This window comes from Notamacropus eugenii, chromosome 5 (genome assembly GCF_028372415.1).
Source record: "Notamacropus eugenii isolate mMacEug1 chromosome 5, mMacEug1.pri_v2, whole genome shotgun sequence".
Classification (NCBI taxonomy): Eukaryota; Metazoa; Chordata; class Mammalia; order Diprotodontia; family Macropodidae; genus Notamacropus; species Notamacropus eugenii.
In genome coordinates this window covers 422,591,352-422,609,112 of record NC_092876.1, presented here as the reverse complement: position 1 = coordinate 422,609,112, position 17,761 = coordinate 422,591,352, and the positions used below count along the sequence as shown (strand labels likewise).

The window sequence follows — 17,761 nt, the reverse complement described above, 5'->3', positions numbered from 1 at the left end:
AAGAAGAATTTTAAAAATCAATAACTGTAGAGAAATATCTTGGTTACAGGAAAGATCAAAACACAAATTAAGGAGAGGACAACATAGTCAATATATCTACACCTGAAACCTCAAAGGGGAGTATGAACTGGTCTCAAGTCCAAAAAGCCTTCATGGAAGAGTTCAGGAAGGATTTTAAAAGTCAAATAAGAGCGGTAGAAGAAAAAGTTTTAAAATACAATCAGTAAAATTGAAAAAAAAAAGCACACTGAAAAAAACAAGACCTTAAAAAGTAGAATTGGCCAAATGGAAAGGAAGGTACAATAAATATCTGTGTATATGTATATGTGTGTATATGTATGCTGACTATTCCAGTTCTTTGCTACTTCTTAATTATATATTCAACACATTAATAGATTTAATATTATAAATAATAGATCAATATGATCATCAATTAACATAAAAAGATATTCACTATTACATACTAACAGTGAAAGTATGGTGTGTATCTATATATTTGTGAATTTTTCAAGTGGAAGCAAAAATTGGAGAAAAGTGGATGTCTGTGGATCAGGTTTCTTTAAGTACTTCACAATGTTACCTATGTTTCCAGGCTGCTGCCACATTCCTCTAGCCACATCAGCCTTCTTCCTGGACTTTCATGATATCATATATATGTGACATCTTATTGAATGGGACATCCAATCTCCTGCCTGCCTATCTCTTCCCCAGCTATCATCCCATGCCTACAATGCTTTCCTTCCTTGAACTTTTGCAACCTCTAAACCCCTTTAAGGCTTCTCTCAAGCCACCTCTCTCAAAAAGCTTTTGCTGATTCCCCCAGTTGCTAGTGCCCTTTTCCTATGGCTTCCCAAATATATTTGTATTTATTTTGTATGCATCTAATATTTACTCCTCTGTGAACATTTTCCATTCCCCCAGGAGAACGTGTCTTCCTTGAGGTCGAGGACTACTTTTTTTTAATATTTGTACTTTCAGCATTGAACACAGAGATTGGAACAAAGCAAGTGCTTAATAAATGCTTCCTGAAGGGGTGATGTTTTTGCAAACAAAAGATTCAAAAAAACCCTCAAAATTAAAGGAACCATGAATCCTGCCAAAAAGTCCCACACTACACTGAGAGGAAATAACTCCAGGTAGGACAGCTGGTTTCCTGGTTTCCATATTGCTTGGAATATCTGCAGACATTTGAAGCAGCTTTAGTCCTTCTACCCACAAATTCTCACAAGGTAAACAGTTAATCCGTGGTAGAGACAAATTTTCTGAGATATTTCCCACTGATTCTTTGGAACTTGGGAATATCTTGGACACTTTCCAAGTATACTTCTCCCTGCTCTGCCACCACACCTGGGTGCATTGAACTAAAACTTTTAGTGGTTCATTGGGGGGACTAGGGTGGGGTTTTAAGAGAAATAAATTAGGGAAAAAGAAAATATGAGCTAAATAGTTATCTGAGAAGCAAAGGAGGGAGACAAACGAACATGCATTCATCCCCTAAAAGTTTGTGGTTCCGTGTTTTATGTTTTGTTGTTGTTCTCCAGCTGGTATTTAGAAACCAGAGATTCCTTGGCTATTCTGCCTTAGCGGAGAGGGGCATGTGTGGGACAGGGGAAGAGAGAAGCTGGGAAGTTGCGTATTCTTTCTTAATCAGCAATCCTAGGAAACACGGAGGGAGAAAAGAAGGGAGGGAGGGAGGAGGACCTGCGCCAAAGAATGGGCCTTATAACCAGCGCCTGCCCCAATTTGCGGCTCCAGCGTCTCTGCACACTCTCCCGCGCAGCCAGACTCCTTCTTGGGCTTGCATCCCCACACCAGCCCGTGCTCAGGGACTCGGACTTGTTTCCCTTTCCCCAAGCCGAGTCATGTCTTCATGCAGCAGGGTGGCCATAGTGACCGGGAGTAAGAAGGGGATCGGCTTCGCCATCGTGCGCGATCTGTGCAAGAAATTCCCCGGGGACGTGATTCTCACAGCCAGGAACCCGACCCTGGGCCAGGAGGCTGTAAACAAGCTGAAGCAGGAGGGACTGAACCCTCTTTTCCACCAGCTGGACATCACTGACCTGCAGAGTATTGGGACCCTGCGGGAGTTTCTCAAGGAGCGGTACGGGGGTGTGGATGTGCTGGTCAACAACGCTGGAATAGCCTTCAAAGGTGGGAACGTGGAAAGTCACTGAAAGTGATTTTGTTTATTGTAAAATATTGTAAAATACAGAACTCCTCACTCCAGGCAAAAAGTCTGTGGGGTCAGTGACCTTAGAATACAGGGCTTGTATCAGGGACAGGTTGTTAATACATTCTGTTGTTGAGTCGTATTTGACTCTTCCTGAGGTTTTCTCCGCAAAATAGCTGGAGTGGTTTGCGTTTCCTGGAGAACCAAAGAATTAACAGGGTAGTAAGAATCTGGCTCCTTACTATGCCCAAAGGGCTACAAAAATGTGCATACACTTTGACCCAGCAATATCGCTTCTAGGACTGTATCCCAAAGAGATCATAAAAATGGGAAAAGGTCTCCCACAAATGTAAAAATATTTATACCAGGTCTCTTCGAAGAACTGGAAATCGAGGGGATGCCCATCAACTGGGGAACGGCTGATCAAGTTGTGGTATACTAATGTAATGGAATACTTTTGTGCTATAAGAAATGAGGAACAGGAGAACTTCAGAAAAACCTGGAAGGACTGATGCTGAGTGAAATGAGCAGAACCAGAACATTATACACAGTAACAGCCACAGTGTGAGAGGACTATTTTTGGTAGACTTGGCACTTCACAGCAATGCAAGGACCTAAAACATTCCCAAAGAAATCTTGAGGCAAAATGCCATCCACATCCAGAGAAAGAACCGTGGAATTGGAACGCGTAATAAAGCAGACTATTTTCCCTTGTTTTCTGTTTTGGTCTGGTTTGGTTTTTCTCATGGTTTCTCCCATTCATTTTAATCCTTCTATGCAACATGACTAATATGAAAATGTGTTTAATAAGAATGTGTGTAGAACCCATATAAGATTCCTTGCCATCTTGGGGAGAGAGGGAAGAAGGAGATGGAGAAAATTTAAGACTTATGGAAGTGATTGTTGAAAACTGAAAATAAATTAATTTAAAAAAAGAATCTGGGTCCTTATTTGAACTTGGGTCTTCCTCATTCCAGGGTCAATGATCTATCCACTGATCCACCTATCTGACCTTAACTCAAAAAATTTTCTTTTATCATTTGGTTCATATCTCCTACTTATCTATTGGTGTAGGTGTTGTATCCTGAGTGTTGGCACCTGAACTGGGGCAGTTACTTTTTTGTGTGTTATATCTCTATTGGCATTTTTGTTTGCGCATAGTTTCTCCAGTAAATATTTGTTGAATTAAAATTGTTCAATATTTGTGCTTTACAAAGTATCCTGATAAAGCTCTCAGGTTCCTGCATTTCACAAGTTTTCAAACTCCCTGGAGGTTTTGGTTTAGGTAGTTCCTTTATCCCTCCAAGTACTCCTGTTTATATAATCATAAATTGCATTTCTAGATATGCTTTCTCTGAGAAGTTTAAGTCTCTACCAAGACTTTCAAACTTGGTTTTGTAATGCACCAACAGCTTTGGGCATTTTAGTGAATTTTTCTTATTCACATCTAAGTGTCCCAGGAGATAGAGGTCAGGAAGATCCTGGTTCAGCTACAGCTTCAGACACTTACTATCTCTGTGACCTTGGGCAAATCTCTTAACCTCTGGTTGTCTCAGGCTGCTTAACTGTAACATGAGTATAATAAAAGCACCTAGCTGGAAGGGCTGTTGTGAGAATTAAATGAGATATATTTGTAAAGTGTCTGTCACATAGTAGGACCTATATAAATACTTATCTCCTCCCCTTCTCCTTTTAAAATTATGTGAATTTTTTGCTAGAAACATTCAGTTTGATTACTGTTTAACTTATTCTTCATGTTCTTCTCTTTCTTCCCCTTCCCCTCGCTTCTTTTTAGCTGGTGATACCACACCTTTTCCTATTCAAGCCGAGGTGACATTGCAAACCAACTTTTTTGGTACCAGAGTTGTATCTGGAGAATTATTGCCTCTGATAAAACCCCAAGGTAAATTCAGAATTTTGAATAAAAAGCACTTGCCTTCTTTATGCAAGGAGGAAAAATCTAGAATTATCAAATATTTAGGACTAAATAAAAGATCTGAGTTCTGCCTCCAGTTCTCCAACTCCTTGTCTGAATATCCCTATTTTTTCTGGACCTTTTTTCTGATAGTTGTAAAGAAAAAAGTTGTAAAAAAAAATTAGATTTGATAATCTCCAGCACCATTCCTATCCCTCTTTCCAGGTAACATACCTCCCACCCTTTTAGTTCAGAGACATTAAGTGGGAAATATTTCACTACATTACGTAAGTCAGATCAAGTATGATTTAGCCAAAAAAGGGGGGAAGGGGAATAAAAATAACTCTGTGCAAGACTCCTCTCCCAATGGAAGGTAGAGAATTCAGGAATAGTTTTTTCTCCACCATAGAGACCTGAAAAATAATCTATTCCAAAAGGAGACAAATTTCATTTTCAATTCTTTGGAAAACAGACACCTGTTGGGACACCTCCAACCTTTCAGAGGAAGCTTTTTTTCTGAATGAGATCTCCTGGTTGGTTAATGAAATGGTAACTATTCCTCCTACCACCAGAGTCTTAAATACATTACTTGCTTTTTACGTACTTATTGGAGGAAGCCATCTTCGAGTCCTTAGATGCCCAGGAAGAAAGAGAATAATATTTGCCCTCAAAGGCACATTCCTCATCAGAAGAGCCCACTTGCCTTTCTTGTATTTAGCATATGCTTTAGATAAAGTAACCATGCAATTGGACAAAGGGCAAATTTTTTTTAAACAGTATGCTACAGAAAAAAAAATCCTGATCTTTAGAACAAAGGAACTCTTGAAATATAGTATGAATACTTAAAGTAGCTGGCCTCCATTCAGATGAGTTGAGGCAGTCTTTGGAGTAAGAAGGGCTTTAACATGAAGATTTAGCTTTGCCTAGATGATAGAGCATTATTGTACAGATTATCTTCTTCCTAGAGGCCAGTGATATTGGAGATAATCAGATGACTTCATTTTCTAATTCTCCAGAGGGAGAGTGAAATAGGTCAGAATAGCAATTGTCCAAAAGTAATAGTAGCAAATTACAGAAGTTAGCAGGGGTGTGTTGGAACCAGCTTGAACCCGGGCTGATTGTTAAATTTTGATCATAAACATTTACACCTCAGAAATCAACAATTGTTACAAATCAGAGCTTGATTTATTGTGGATTTTCTAGACTTGAGAAGGTGATGGAGAAAATGTTAATAATTTAGTTACACTTCAAAATGTGTCCTGTGTGCATCCCACACATGCTGCCCCCACTCCCCAGAACACAACATCGAACTGATCCTGCCCTATTCCAAGATGCCAAAGTCAAAGACTTGTAGATTACATAGAGGCTTCATACCTTTGTAAGCTGGATGTGATATTCACTGTAGGAGAATTACCCCTAAATCAGATTTTTGTGTACAGTCAGATCAAGTCATCAGTTAAAATTAGAATTTGTATACTAATGATAATGATAATAAAAATAAAATGAGAAATACATGTATAAATGAAACAATTTTTTCCTAAACAAATAGCTGACAATCTAAAATGCGAAATAGACAACAGAAATGATATTAACTCCGAGTCAAATAATTTTATCTGGCTAGATGCTTAACTAGTGTTAGTTAGTTGATACAACAAGGAGGTGAAAAGAGCTGAGAAACTCCTGAACCAACAGACATGATGTATTATACAAACAAATGACTGTCAAAGACCACACCAACCTAGAATGTAATCTTATTTATAAATACTTTTGAGGAAGGCTACAGGACAATTATGAGCCTTGTTATCTTCTGAAGCAGTAGGGTATAAAAACAGTTTAAAGAGAGCTTGGTAAAACATTCAACTATGAAAAGTCATCCCAAGGATATTTAAAGATGAAAAGAGTACAACAAAAAACTTGCAAAAACTATTATGACAATCTTTGTCTTTCTGGTGCAGTTGGTTAGGCTAGACTCTTTTGAGTGATAATTCATCTGGAAGCTTGTAAATGTTTTAAGGCCATCAGAACAGTGTCATTCACAGAAATATCTAGAGAATCTCTCAACAACTTGGACACTGTGCTGATCTCCATTATTAAAGTAAGCCTCTGTCTTTTTATGCCTCTCCTTACATTTACAATCAGAATGTGATTAAAAAGGATAATTTTTGTTGTGACATCTTCCAAGGAATCAAGCATTTGTCCATATATATGTGTATATGTATATGTACACATACATGAATGTCTATGTGTTTATACATATATAGTTCATACACAAGTTATATCCACATGTATACAAATATACAAATACAAATTGCCCTTTGACCTGCCTTTTTTTCCTATTTAAATCATGACCTGACAGTACACCTGACTTGTCTCTCAGATAAAAATAGAGAGAGATTTATGTACTGTCAGGCCCTAAATCAAATAGGAAGAAGAGAGCAGGCTGGAACTCCTTTGAGAAATTGGAGAGGACCTTTAGGGAATGCTGTATGGCAATAATCTCTAAAGGATTAAGAATTTAGCACTTCGTGGAAGGCAGTAGAAAGGCTCCTGATGGGTATTAGCAGTCCACAACATAAAACCAATAAGGAACTCAAGAGAGTGATAAAAGAGCATTTATGTGATAAGCACAGAACATGAGCCAGTCAGGTGGTGAAAGCAAGGGATGACAGGTAAACAGCCAGGGATTTCTGGAGAAAATGAGGAAGGTGTCCAGCAAAATTTGTAGGGAAGGGGGTCTTCCTCCCACCCCCACCCAACACCTCTAGCAAATATATGAGAGGACATGATTAAGGGTAATGCAGGTGATGACTAGAGTATTTGCTGGAGAGAATTTCTGAAACAGTTGGATCACAGATCCATTTGACACAAATTGCTAGTGGACCTGTGATGTCATCCATTTGGGTATGACTTCCTGCAGTAATGACTAGGATCTGTTTATGCCTTCACATTTATGCTTCTTGTGGGTTACAGCTTTTTAAAAAATTAAATGTCTTTATTTTGTTTCTGGAATACAAAGAAAAACATTAAAGAAAAAAAACTTCATGGTGACTACCAAGGTACCACCATCGACCTACTGGCTTCTAATTCAAATTCCATGGGACAACTTTGGCATCATGGCACCTCCACAGATTGGTTCAGAAGCTAGATTTTTCTCCTCATAAAAGGAATCCCTACCAAACCATGGAAAGGAAATTATGAAAGTTGCAGGATTTGGTTGGGATTTTCTACAGGGAGAATAACTAGACGCTAAACTACCAGTTCTACCAGGCAGAGCTTCAGCGTCCATGACTTGGAAGCCTCCAGGTATAAGTAAATGTTTTTATAGGCCATCATAAGGACTTTCTGGGAGGTACCTTCACCCATTTCTACTCAGTACCATCGATTTATTTTTAGACATGTGACAGTGATGAATCAAGAGGATTGCTTTTGCTTATTGACATTTTAAAGATATATAAAGATATCTGAATAGGATATGAGGTATATGGATTGATTTCATGATTTTATTATTAGTTTTGCTGGAAATTTCCTCTCTTTGTATCAGAAGACTGTTTAATTAAACATTGATCAAATATTGATAGCCAGGTTCAATTCTTCTACACAACCTTGCCAATCTATGTTCACATACTCAAATTTAGCACTGTACCTGGCACATAGAAAGAACTTTGATTTTTTCATGCATTTCGTTTATTATTCCTTTGCAAAAGGATTTTTAGATATGTCGATAAACAAACCATAACTACTAAAAATGTACATCCATCACCCAATGTCATGAACATGATGAACTATAAACTTTGAATTGTTCCAAAGAATAGTTCGTAAGAACAAGATGACAAAGGATATCTCCATGCTTTATTGCAGGTAGAGTGGTGAATGTCTCTAGTTTCTGGAGTTTACAATCTCTTAAAAACTGCAGCCCAGAACTTCAGCAAAAATTTAGGAGTGACACAATCACAGAGGAAGAGTTGGTGGGGCTCATGAACAAGTTTGTGGAAGATGCAAAGAAAGGAGTGCATAAGGAGGAAGTTTGGCCTACCATGGCATATGGAGTGTCCAAGATTGGAGTCACTGTCTTGTCAAGAATCCAAGCCAGACAACTGAATGAGCAGAGGAAAGGGGATAATATTCTTCTGAATGCCTGCTGCCCAGGATGGGTGAGAACTGACATGGGGGGACCCTGGGCTCCCAAAAGTGTAGAGGAAGGAGTTGAAACCCCAGTTTATTTGACTCTTTTATCCCCAAGTGTTACAGAACCTCACCGCCAGTTTGTATCAGAGAAAAAGGTTGACATATGGGAAACTTAATTTATGAATCCATTCTAGTAATACTTGAGTGTTACACATCTTGAATTTGATTTAAAAGTGCATTTAGAAAGAAATTAAAATTAAAGCACATTTTGTGCCTTTACTAATTATCACAGCTAATTCCTACAAGGGTTCACTTTGATTCACCTGCTAATTAAGTGAGAGATTTTATAATGACTGAGATTTATAATGACTCAGTATTTGTGATAGAAGAAAAATATGCAAAATTCAGGTTCTCTAAATGGAATAAATTTTTCAAAAATTACCAATAAATCATTAAACACTGACATTTTTGTCATTCCAAACCAAATTTTACATGCAGAATCTCCATCACAGAAATAGATAATGCATGCAGGTTCCTTATGCTGGGGAAACACCAGGATAACAAGTCAAACACCATAGAGATCAGGGGGTACACATGTATTTGGGAGCATTTACTGGGCCATTCATTATAGGCTGTTAGGAGGACCTTGAAGTCAAATACATTTCTGAAGCCATATTGCAAGCTACCCCTATTACAAAACTTCCTTCTATGAGAATGCGAGGCTTCTCTTATAATTCCCAAGATCCTTTGTAAATTTTAGGAATTTTTTACTGGAATTAATGCATCTTGGCAGATTATTCATACTCTGTAAGAAAAAGTTGTGCTCAAAAAAATATACAGAATTAAATGTATATGGGCTACGTTGGGAGACATTGCAGCTCAAAGGCAAAGAGGGAAATCAAGCTGAATCAGCGTAGTGGAAAGAGTGGAGGATTTTTAATCAGAATCTGGCTTTGAAACCCAGGTCTGTTACTTGGTGTGTGATCTTGGATGAGTCACTGAACTTCCTCTGAACCTTAGCAACTAACTCTCAGCCTAAACAGGCTTTTGTGTGAATTCCGTGATTCAATAAGACCCTACCTATGCAGGATCAAGTCAGTAAATTTAAAGGTAAAGCTCTAGTTGGGAGACATAGGAAAATTATCTGACTTTGCATGGTTTTTCTGGGCCTGTTCTCCTTTAATTTCTTTTTTCCTTTTAATCCTGTAGTTTCATACCAAACCAAGGTCATGCTCTCTGTCACATACATTATAATTTTTATTGTTAATTGAGGCATTGAACCTGTGCTCTCAATGGAAAAGAAAATAGCTCCATAATAACTTTAGGGAGATCATTTGTTTTTCACAGGGGGCTTCCTATGATATTGTATAGAGAACAGGTCTCTTGCTTCCCCTGGAGGGGCTAGAGTGGAGAGAGGAAATACACATCACAGGTTAATATTTTGTAATTAACAAGTACTTTTACCCTGAAGTTAGGGGGCACAGGTAGTGATTTGTTGGCTTGGCCTCTTGCTATGACCTTCATAAAGCTGCTTCTCTAAGCCTTCCCACTGGTCCTAGAGAAGGGACCTAAATCCAATTCGGGAGTCAATGGAGGCACTCAGGGTCATTATTATTGCTTCAATTTGTTCCCCCCATAAAGTGGCTGGCTAACACTTTGCAGTTCTGACCATTGAACGCTCCAGTGGATGCTCAAGAAAGCCAGGACCTGCCATGACTTAAAATGGCAGGCTCTCCATGGCACAGCCTGACACTGACAAAGAGCAGGGAAAGTCTCCTGTTAAGAATCTCCCCATCAGGGAGAGGCAAGAAACAGGAGCTGGATTCAGCAAAACCAGAATAGGTAACCTATTCCCAGCTGCTTTTCTTCCTCCTTGATCCACTGAATTTTTCCTCTTGTCTTCTGGGACCTTTTGGTATTAACCACCCAACTTTGGTATGGCCATCAAGTCACAGGACTGAATCTGCACCTCATGATTGACTCCAGAATAATTTCAGTGGCAATTTTTTTTTTACAAGAGGGCTTCCTCAGATTTTGGATGGTGATTAGATTTGGGGGGATTTTGTTTAAGGGTACATATCACAAGTAGGTCTTTTGAGATTAACAACTATGGTTGCTGCCCTGAAGTCAAAAGACACAGGTAATGATTTCTTGAACTTGACATCTGAAGCAGCAAGAAATATTTACTTAGGATTAGGAATACCCTGAGACACCTAAAATTGTCTACCCTTTGGGGTTAGAAGAAAGAAGGGTTTTGGCTTGGTGAGCGAAAAGGGAGACTCTTAGATGTGAATAGAACAGTGAAAACATGTTTGGCTACAATGGTTCCAGCTCCCAGGATGCATGTATGGCCCCAGAAACTGGATATTGCCCCCCCTAAATGCCATCTTATCCTCTTGTTGGATGCCCAGCTCCCTACATCCTTGCCCCTCCTTCCTCACTCCTTCTCAGGAAACATAGAATTCATTTCAATATTCCTCATTTCACTAGTGCCAAATATTTTCCCCTCTGGATGACAGGATAGGAGCCTATTGGTGCCAGAAAGTTTATGGTCTCAAATGGCAGAAGTATGAACCCTAAGGGACTACAGGCCCCTTCTGACCAGAGGTGCAGCTCCACATCCAGAAGCTGTGTGCTGCCCTCAGCCCAGGCCAGTGGGGGCACCACACCAAAGGGCTCTGCTGCTCTACATCTGACCCTTCTTACCCCACAGGAGCTTCAATTATAAGACAGTCTGGGCAACTCAGTAACAGAATGGATAGAGGGCTGGACTTGCAGTCAGGAAGCCCTGAGTTCAAATCTTGCCTCAGATACTTCCTTAGTTTTCAGATCCTGAGGAAATCACTTAACCTTGTTTGCCTCAGCCTCTTCATTTGTAAAATCAGCTGGAGAAGGAAATGACAAACACTCCAGTGTCTGACAAGAAAATCTCATATAGGGTAAAGAAGTGTTGGATATGCCTCAACAACAACAAAATGCTGTTTTTTGGTTAAAAGATTTCATTGCCTTAAATTGAAATGGTAATAGCAATAGCTACCATTTACTATTTTAGGCACTGAAAAACAATTATCTTACTGAGTTACCTTCATTGTACCCTAAAATTATATTTTTCTTCGGAGTTTTCAGAAGTCCTTTTTAGACTCCAGTCCTACATAAACTGGAAATTTCTACTTGCAATTGAATTAAAGTTGTTAAAGAACTTTACCGGACACATCTTCCTTCTTATTTGAAAGATTTCATTACTGTAGATTGGAAGACAGCTTTCCTATTGACAGAGAACAATACTTTGGGGGGGGGGGGGCGTTCTTTTTTCGTGAATAGTATTTTTCCCAATTACATGTAAAAGACAGTTTTCAACATTCATATCTGTAAAATTTTGAGTTCCAGATTTTTCTCACTCCCTGCTTCCCTAAGACAGCAACCCATCTGCCATAGGTTATACATATGTTAAACATATTTCCACATTACTCACATTGTGAAATAAAAATCAGAATAAAGGGAAAAACCATGATCAATAAAAACAAAAAAAAAGTGAAAACAGTATGCTTCCATCTGCATTCAGACTCCATAGTTCTTTCTCTGGATATAGATGGTATTTTCCATCATGACTCTTTTGGAATTGTCTTGGACCATTGTATTGCTGAGGACAGCCAAGTCTCTCAATTAATCATCTCACAGTGTTGCTTTGCTATATAAAATGTTCCATTAACAGTAATACTAAAGAGATAGGAGTAAATCACTAGATCTGTAGTCCCTGCAACAATGGGAAGAGGATGATGACATAAGGATTATCAGCCCCATGGCTTAGTGACATTAAAATTAATTAGTTTAACTTAGGTTTCTTGAGAGGAAAAAAAACTTAAGTTCAGGAATTAGTGGGAGACTAAATCCTAATAAAGATAAAAGAATTAATAATAGCTATTGATAGCATTTTAAGATTTGCAAAGCACTTAATACACATCTACTTCGAACATCACAACAAACCTTTACAATGCCTACTCCAGAAATGACAGAAACTGAGACTCAAAGAATTTAAGCATGGTTAGAGTCTAGGGTTGCATGACTAGAGGCAGGATTCCATTCCATCTTACCTACTCCAAGGCCACTATTTATTCTTCAGGGGACAGGAAGCACTTTCCCTACTGGTCCCTAGAGATCAGAATCACTAGAACAGTTTCTACAGTGACAACAATATGGTGAAGACAAACAACTCTGAAAGAATTAGAAGCCCTGATCAGCATATTGACAAACCACAATGCCAGAGGATGAATGATGAAACATAATATCCACCTCCACTAAAGAGGTGAAGGACTCAGAGTGAAGAATGAAACATATAACAGGAGGAGACTTCAATATACTGCTTTCTGGGTTACACAAATCTAACTAGAAAAAGAAAAAGAAACCAGTCAGGGGCCTGAAGAGGATTTTCAAAAAATTAGCTTGAATGGACCTCCAGCAATAAGTGAATGGAAATCGAAAGAAATATAACTATTTCTCAATTGTGAATAGTATCTTCACTAAGACAGTCCATGTAACATGTAATAGGGCTTAAAACCCTCATGAATGAAACAAAGGGAGAAATATCAAACACTTTGAAAGACCACAAGGCAATAAAAATTGTATTAAAAAAGGAAAACTGAAGAAAGAATTAAAAATGAATGGGAGGCAGACAACAGAGAAGCAGGAAAAAGGAAAGCCCAGCTTCCTCACTATCATTCCACAAAGATTTATAGAACACATCAGATCAGGATTTTTTTTTTTTTTTATCACAGCAAGTCATTTTTCCAGCCCATGTCAGCATGGGGAGACAGAGAGGTCTGAGAGCAGCGAGAATAAGCTCAGATTTATGAATATTAGAAGATCTAATGAGTAATCAACTGAGATGTTCACAAAAAATAAAATGTTTTTGAATACATAAAATTAAAACGTGTATACAATCAAAACCAATTCACCTAAAATTAAAAAAGAAATAACTGGGAAAAATCCCAGCAGTAAATTTCTCTGATAAATCTTTCCTTTCTAAGGTATATAAGGAATTGATTCAAATTCTGAACAAGTCCTTCCTCAAGTTGATAAATGAATGGTCAATGGGTGTAAATGGTCAGCTCTCAAAGGGAAAAAAACTCAAAGCTCGCTAGAAAGACATGAAAAAATATTCCAAATCACTAGAAATTAAAGTTTACTTCAAAGTCACTCTGAGATTCTATGACCATATACGAAAGCATAAAAATCTCATAAATGAAAAGAAAGCAAAAATGTTAAATACATTTTAAATGTTCACATTACAATAAAAACTCTACCCAATAAAGAAATGTTAAAAGGAAGAAGCAGATTTTTTCAATCAAGATTTTTCAATGATTCAGTAAGGCTATTCTAATTCTGCTCTCTTAGCTTCAGTGCTTCCACCCATGGCTCTTAATTCTGCCATCTGCAGAAAAATAAAATCATCCACAAGAGTAGATTTCAAATTCCTGGAAACTAGCTAGTATACCTTCCTTAACAATTCATTTTCCTTGCAGGCTAGCCATACAAAGTTCTTCCAACCAGTCTTTGTATGGCATGATCTCAATTTTTTTTCAGCATCCTGGTGACCTCTTTTTGGATTCTGTCAACATGATTCCTAAAATGTGGCATCCATAATCTAACACAATATTCCAGATGCCTAATCAGGGAAAAACATGGTGTCATCAATAAGTACCTCATTTTGGATGCTTTCTTTCTCTTCATGAAGCTTAAGTTTACAGGCAACTTTGTAAAATTGTTAAGTTATAGGGCTGGAGATGATTTGTAGTGGAAGGAGTTTCTTCAAGAGAAACATACCAATAAGATCACAGGTTTGGTTTTTTAAAAGATGTGTATTCACTTTTTTTAGCTGTCACATCACAATGCTGACATGTTTTGCTTGCATGCCAAGATCTTTTTTATTAGTGACCTTTTAACTGTTTCATTCAGAAGTTAATGGACATTGAAAAACACATAACCATATACAATGTTCAATATAGATTATGTTTCCATTTGCAGCATTTTTTAAAAAGTATTTAATTCAATATCTCTTTTAAAGTTGTCTTACCTGTGGGGGTTTTTTTTCTGTACTTTCTTCAGTTATATTCTCTCTTTTTTTAAAGGCACTAGTTTTTCCTATCCCACCCAAGCTGGAAGTACAACGGTGATTGATAGGCATGATCCCACTGCTGACTGGAACAGAAACTGCCTTTGGGAATCAGTCAGGTCTTCCCATTTGTTAGCTAATGGTCTAGAGAGATGGTTTGAACCTTAAGAATTATTTCTAGTAGGAGAGCTAGCCTCAGTCTTGGCTCTCAGGATCTGCCTACACCATGCATACATCCAAGTGTGCTTTCAGTTTCAACCTGTATATTCAATTAGTTGTCAAGGTAATTACTTTAGTGCAATTGAGGGAGAACTTGACCCTTATCCTTGAAGTAATAACGAAAAGCTCCTTATAGGAGGTGACACCTGAATTCACCCTTGAAGTCATCATCCCTCCATGGGTGTATATACGTATGTGTTTACATATACATATGTCCAGCACTACTACTGACCCCTCCTCCTACACAAACATACATATCTTGATACCACCATCATCACCCTTTACTCACTGGAATGCAATACATTGTAGTGATAGGTATGAGCAAAGGCATGAAAAGAGAAGAGGACACAAGTAAGAGTTTGACTAGAATATAGAATAGGAAAATGGAGTAGCCAGGGATAAGCAATGGAAACCAGGTTGAAGACAGCTTGCAGAAGGACTCTGAATGCCATTTTTTTATACTTTACTTGCTAGGCAATGGGAAGTCAGGGAAGTCAGAGCTTTAGCAAGATTGCTCTGACAGAGGTGAGAAGGATATAATAAAGAGGGATGAACATATATAACCAACCTCTGGGAGCTCCGCCCAAAGTGAGGAAAGATGGGTGGGGCTGTCTGTAGATAATTCTCAAAACCTCAAGTGGCTTTTACACTGGACCTGAGGGCAAAGTACTCCAGATTACCTTGACCTTGAAGGCTAAGCTCACTCCAACCTCTGGAAAAAAAAGGGGAGAAAAGATGCTAACTTAATACTAAAACGACTTCCCTGTGGCAAGTGAATTGTACTTGTATCTTTTTTAAATGATTTCCAAGCATCTGGAAAATTTCCATTGCCTTTGTTTTCTAAAGATGCTGAGTTAGAGGGGATGAGGCAGGAGATTACAAATGTCCAGGGGCCTCTGACACATTCCCTCATTTTCTTCTTCCTTATACCTTTCCTTGAAGCATTAGCTCGTTCTGTACATATATGTGACTGTATGGATGTGTTCATACATATCCCTCTATACATGAATACATATATCTCTGTGAACATGCACATATGTAGAAACAAGTGCACACACATAGACAGGGATGGAGACCTTGTGACTTAATTCATATTAAATCATGTTAAGCTCCCAATGAGGAATTTCCTGCATCAATGCAGATTAGCCCCTCTGTAACTTAGTCTTAGAAAGCTGCCTAGAGCTCTGAGAGCTTACCTGACTCACCCATGGTCAACAGTCTCTGTGTCAGAGGCAGGACCCAAACTCAAATCCGCTCTCTATCCACTACACCACACTGCCTCTCTATACAAATACACATGGTGGGTGGGTGTGTGTGTGTGTGTGTGTGTGTGTGTGATATATACCTTTTATATATATACATAACAGTGATTTCCCAACATTATGACTCAACAAATTATTCTTTTTAACATAAAAGAATACAAGAAAAACGAGCTGCATCGGATGGCACATGTCAACATCTACGTTCAGAATCTCCTATCTCTCCACCAACAACAGTAACATGCATTTCATCATCTGTTCTCAGACTCAAAACTGGTCATTATAATTAATAAGAGTTCGTGTCACTTTCAAATCTTCTTTTGTTTACATTGTTGTAGTCTGTATAAGTCTTATTCTAAAGGCACAAAGATCAATTTTGTGTCTGCATATAACATATATATGTAGATGTATGTATATATGGTGTTTCAGTTATTATATATTATTACACATAATATATAATACTATATTATTATAGGTTCAGTTCTTATTATATACAATAACATATAATATTCTATATTATCAGTTTAGTTGTTATACATTCATTATATGCAATTATTTTATACTTTATTATATTAATATACCATTATGTTAACATCATACAGTACATTAATATTGTATAAATACATTTAGTATAATTAACATATCAATGGAATAATCAACATAAAATATTTACTATGCTAATAATATATGTGTATTATGTGTACGTGTTTTTAAGTGGTAGCAAAGATTGAACACAAGCGGATGTTGGTGGATCAAGTTTCTTTAATGCCCTTCACAATGTTATTTATGTTTCCAGGCTATTTCCACATTTCTCTGGCCACATCTGCCCTCTTCCTGGCCTTTCATGAGATTATATGTATGTGACATCCTGCTAAATGGGACATTCAATCTCGTGCCTCCCCTTCTTTTCCCCAGATATCATCCCATGCTCACAATGGTCTTTTTCCTTCCTTGTACTTTTGCAGCCTCTAAACCCCTTCAAGGCTCTGCTCAAGGCACCTCTTTCAAGAGGCTTTTCCTGATTCACCCAGATGCTAGTGCTCCTTTCCTGCAGCTTCCCAAATAAATATGTATTTATTCTGCATACATCTAATACTTCCTTATCTGTGAACATCTCCTATTCCCTGAGGAGGATGTGTCCTCCCTGAGGGCAAGGACTACCTTAATTTATATTTGTATTTTTAGAGACTGGAACAAGCAAGCGCTTAATAAATGCTCTCTGAAGAGGTGATGTTTCTGCAAACAGAAGATCCCAAAAAGTCATCAACAAAGAAACCATGGCTCCTGCAAAAAGTCACACACCACGGAGAAGAAATCCTTCTTGGCAGGTCAGGTGGTTTCTTGATACATAGTCTTTAAAATATCTGCAGACACTTGAAGAAGCTTCAGTTCTTCTACCCACAAATTTTCCACCAAAGTTAAGTGGTCTTTCAGGGCTGCTTCCTCATTCTTCATATGGGAAACCTAGAAATGATGCAAGTATCAATATTAGTAATATTTCAGAAGAATTTTCTAATGACTGAGTTGACTTAGGAATGTAAGAAAAATGGTTTAACCCAGTGTTTCTCAAACTGTGCTCCAAAAATATCCTGAAACAACCCAAGTTTTTTTATTTTTATGTGAACTTTATATTGTTTGTTAATAAGAATATAAAAATAATAACTCTAAAGCATTTTACTACAAGGATTCAGCCAATGCTTTATTTAAGCAGAAGGCTTCTATCACTGTGCAAAAGTGTGAGAATCACTGTTTTAAGGAGATCAAAGCAGTTCCTAAACACCAAATGTTTGAAGTATAAAGCTCTACTGAGATACGAAAATATGTATACTATTAAATTTGCAGTTCCTTCCACATGCAAAAGTATTCCTGCAAAACTATTTTCTCTTGTGTTATGTTTTGCTATGTTTTTTCTCATGGTTTCTCCCATTCATTTTAATTCTTCTATACAACATGACTAATTTGAA

General features: G+C 37.8%; 2 protein-coding genes across 4 annotated transcripts in view; one reads left to right on the top strand and one right to left on the bottom strand.

Moving 5' to 3' along the window:
- The first annotated feature begins 1,418 nt into the window (after positions 1 to 1,418).
- On the top strand, positions 1,419 to 8,493 carry LOC140507085 (carbonyl reductase [NADPH] 1-like). Its single transcript, XM_072615021.1, has 3 exons — positions 1,419 to 2,151; positions 3,966 to 4,073; positions 7,944 to 8,493. Exons 1-3 carry the CDS (start codon positions 1,482 to 1,484, stop codon positions 8,384 to 8,386), a joined length of 1,221 nt encoding a protein of 406 aa, XP_072471122.1. The 5' UTR covers positions 1,419 to 1,481; the 3' UTR covers positions 8,387 to 8,493.
- Positions 8,494 to 16,339: 7,846 nt separating this feature from the next.
- The window catches only part of SETD4 (SET domain containing 4), a 34,375-nt gene continuing 32,953 nt past the window's right edge, over positions 16,340 to 17,761 (bottom strand). For all 3 annotated transcript variants that reach the window (XM_072615017.1, XM_072615019.1, XM_072615020.1), the window contains one exon: positions 16,340 to 17,261. In XM_072615017.1, the coding sequence (XP_072471118.1) occupies positions 17,127 to 17,261 (135 nt within the window). In that variant the 3' untranslated portion in view covers positions 16,340 to 17,126. The remainder of the gene's footprint in view (positions 17,262 to 17,761) is intronic.

Bases quoted from the DNA above. Each gene is read 5' to 3' on its own strand.
- LOC140507085 (XM_072615021.1), top strand. From the start codon at position 1,482: ATGCATTCATCCCCTAAAAGTTTGTGGTTCCGTGTTTTATGTTTTGTT. The intron at 2,152-3,965 runs GTGGGAACGTGG...GCTTCTTTTTAG, and splicing joins CGCTGGAATAGCCTTCAAAG to CTGGTGATACCACACCTTTT. The intron at 4,074-7,943 runs GTAAATTCAGAA...GCTTTATTGCAG, and splicing joins GCCTCTGATAAAACCCCAAG to GTAGAGTGGTGAATGTCTCT.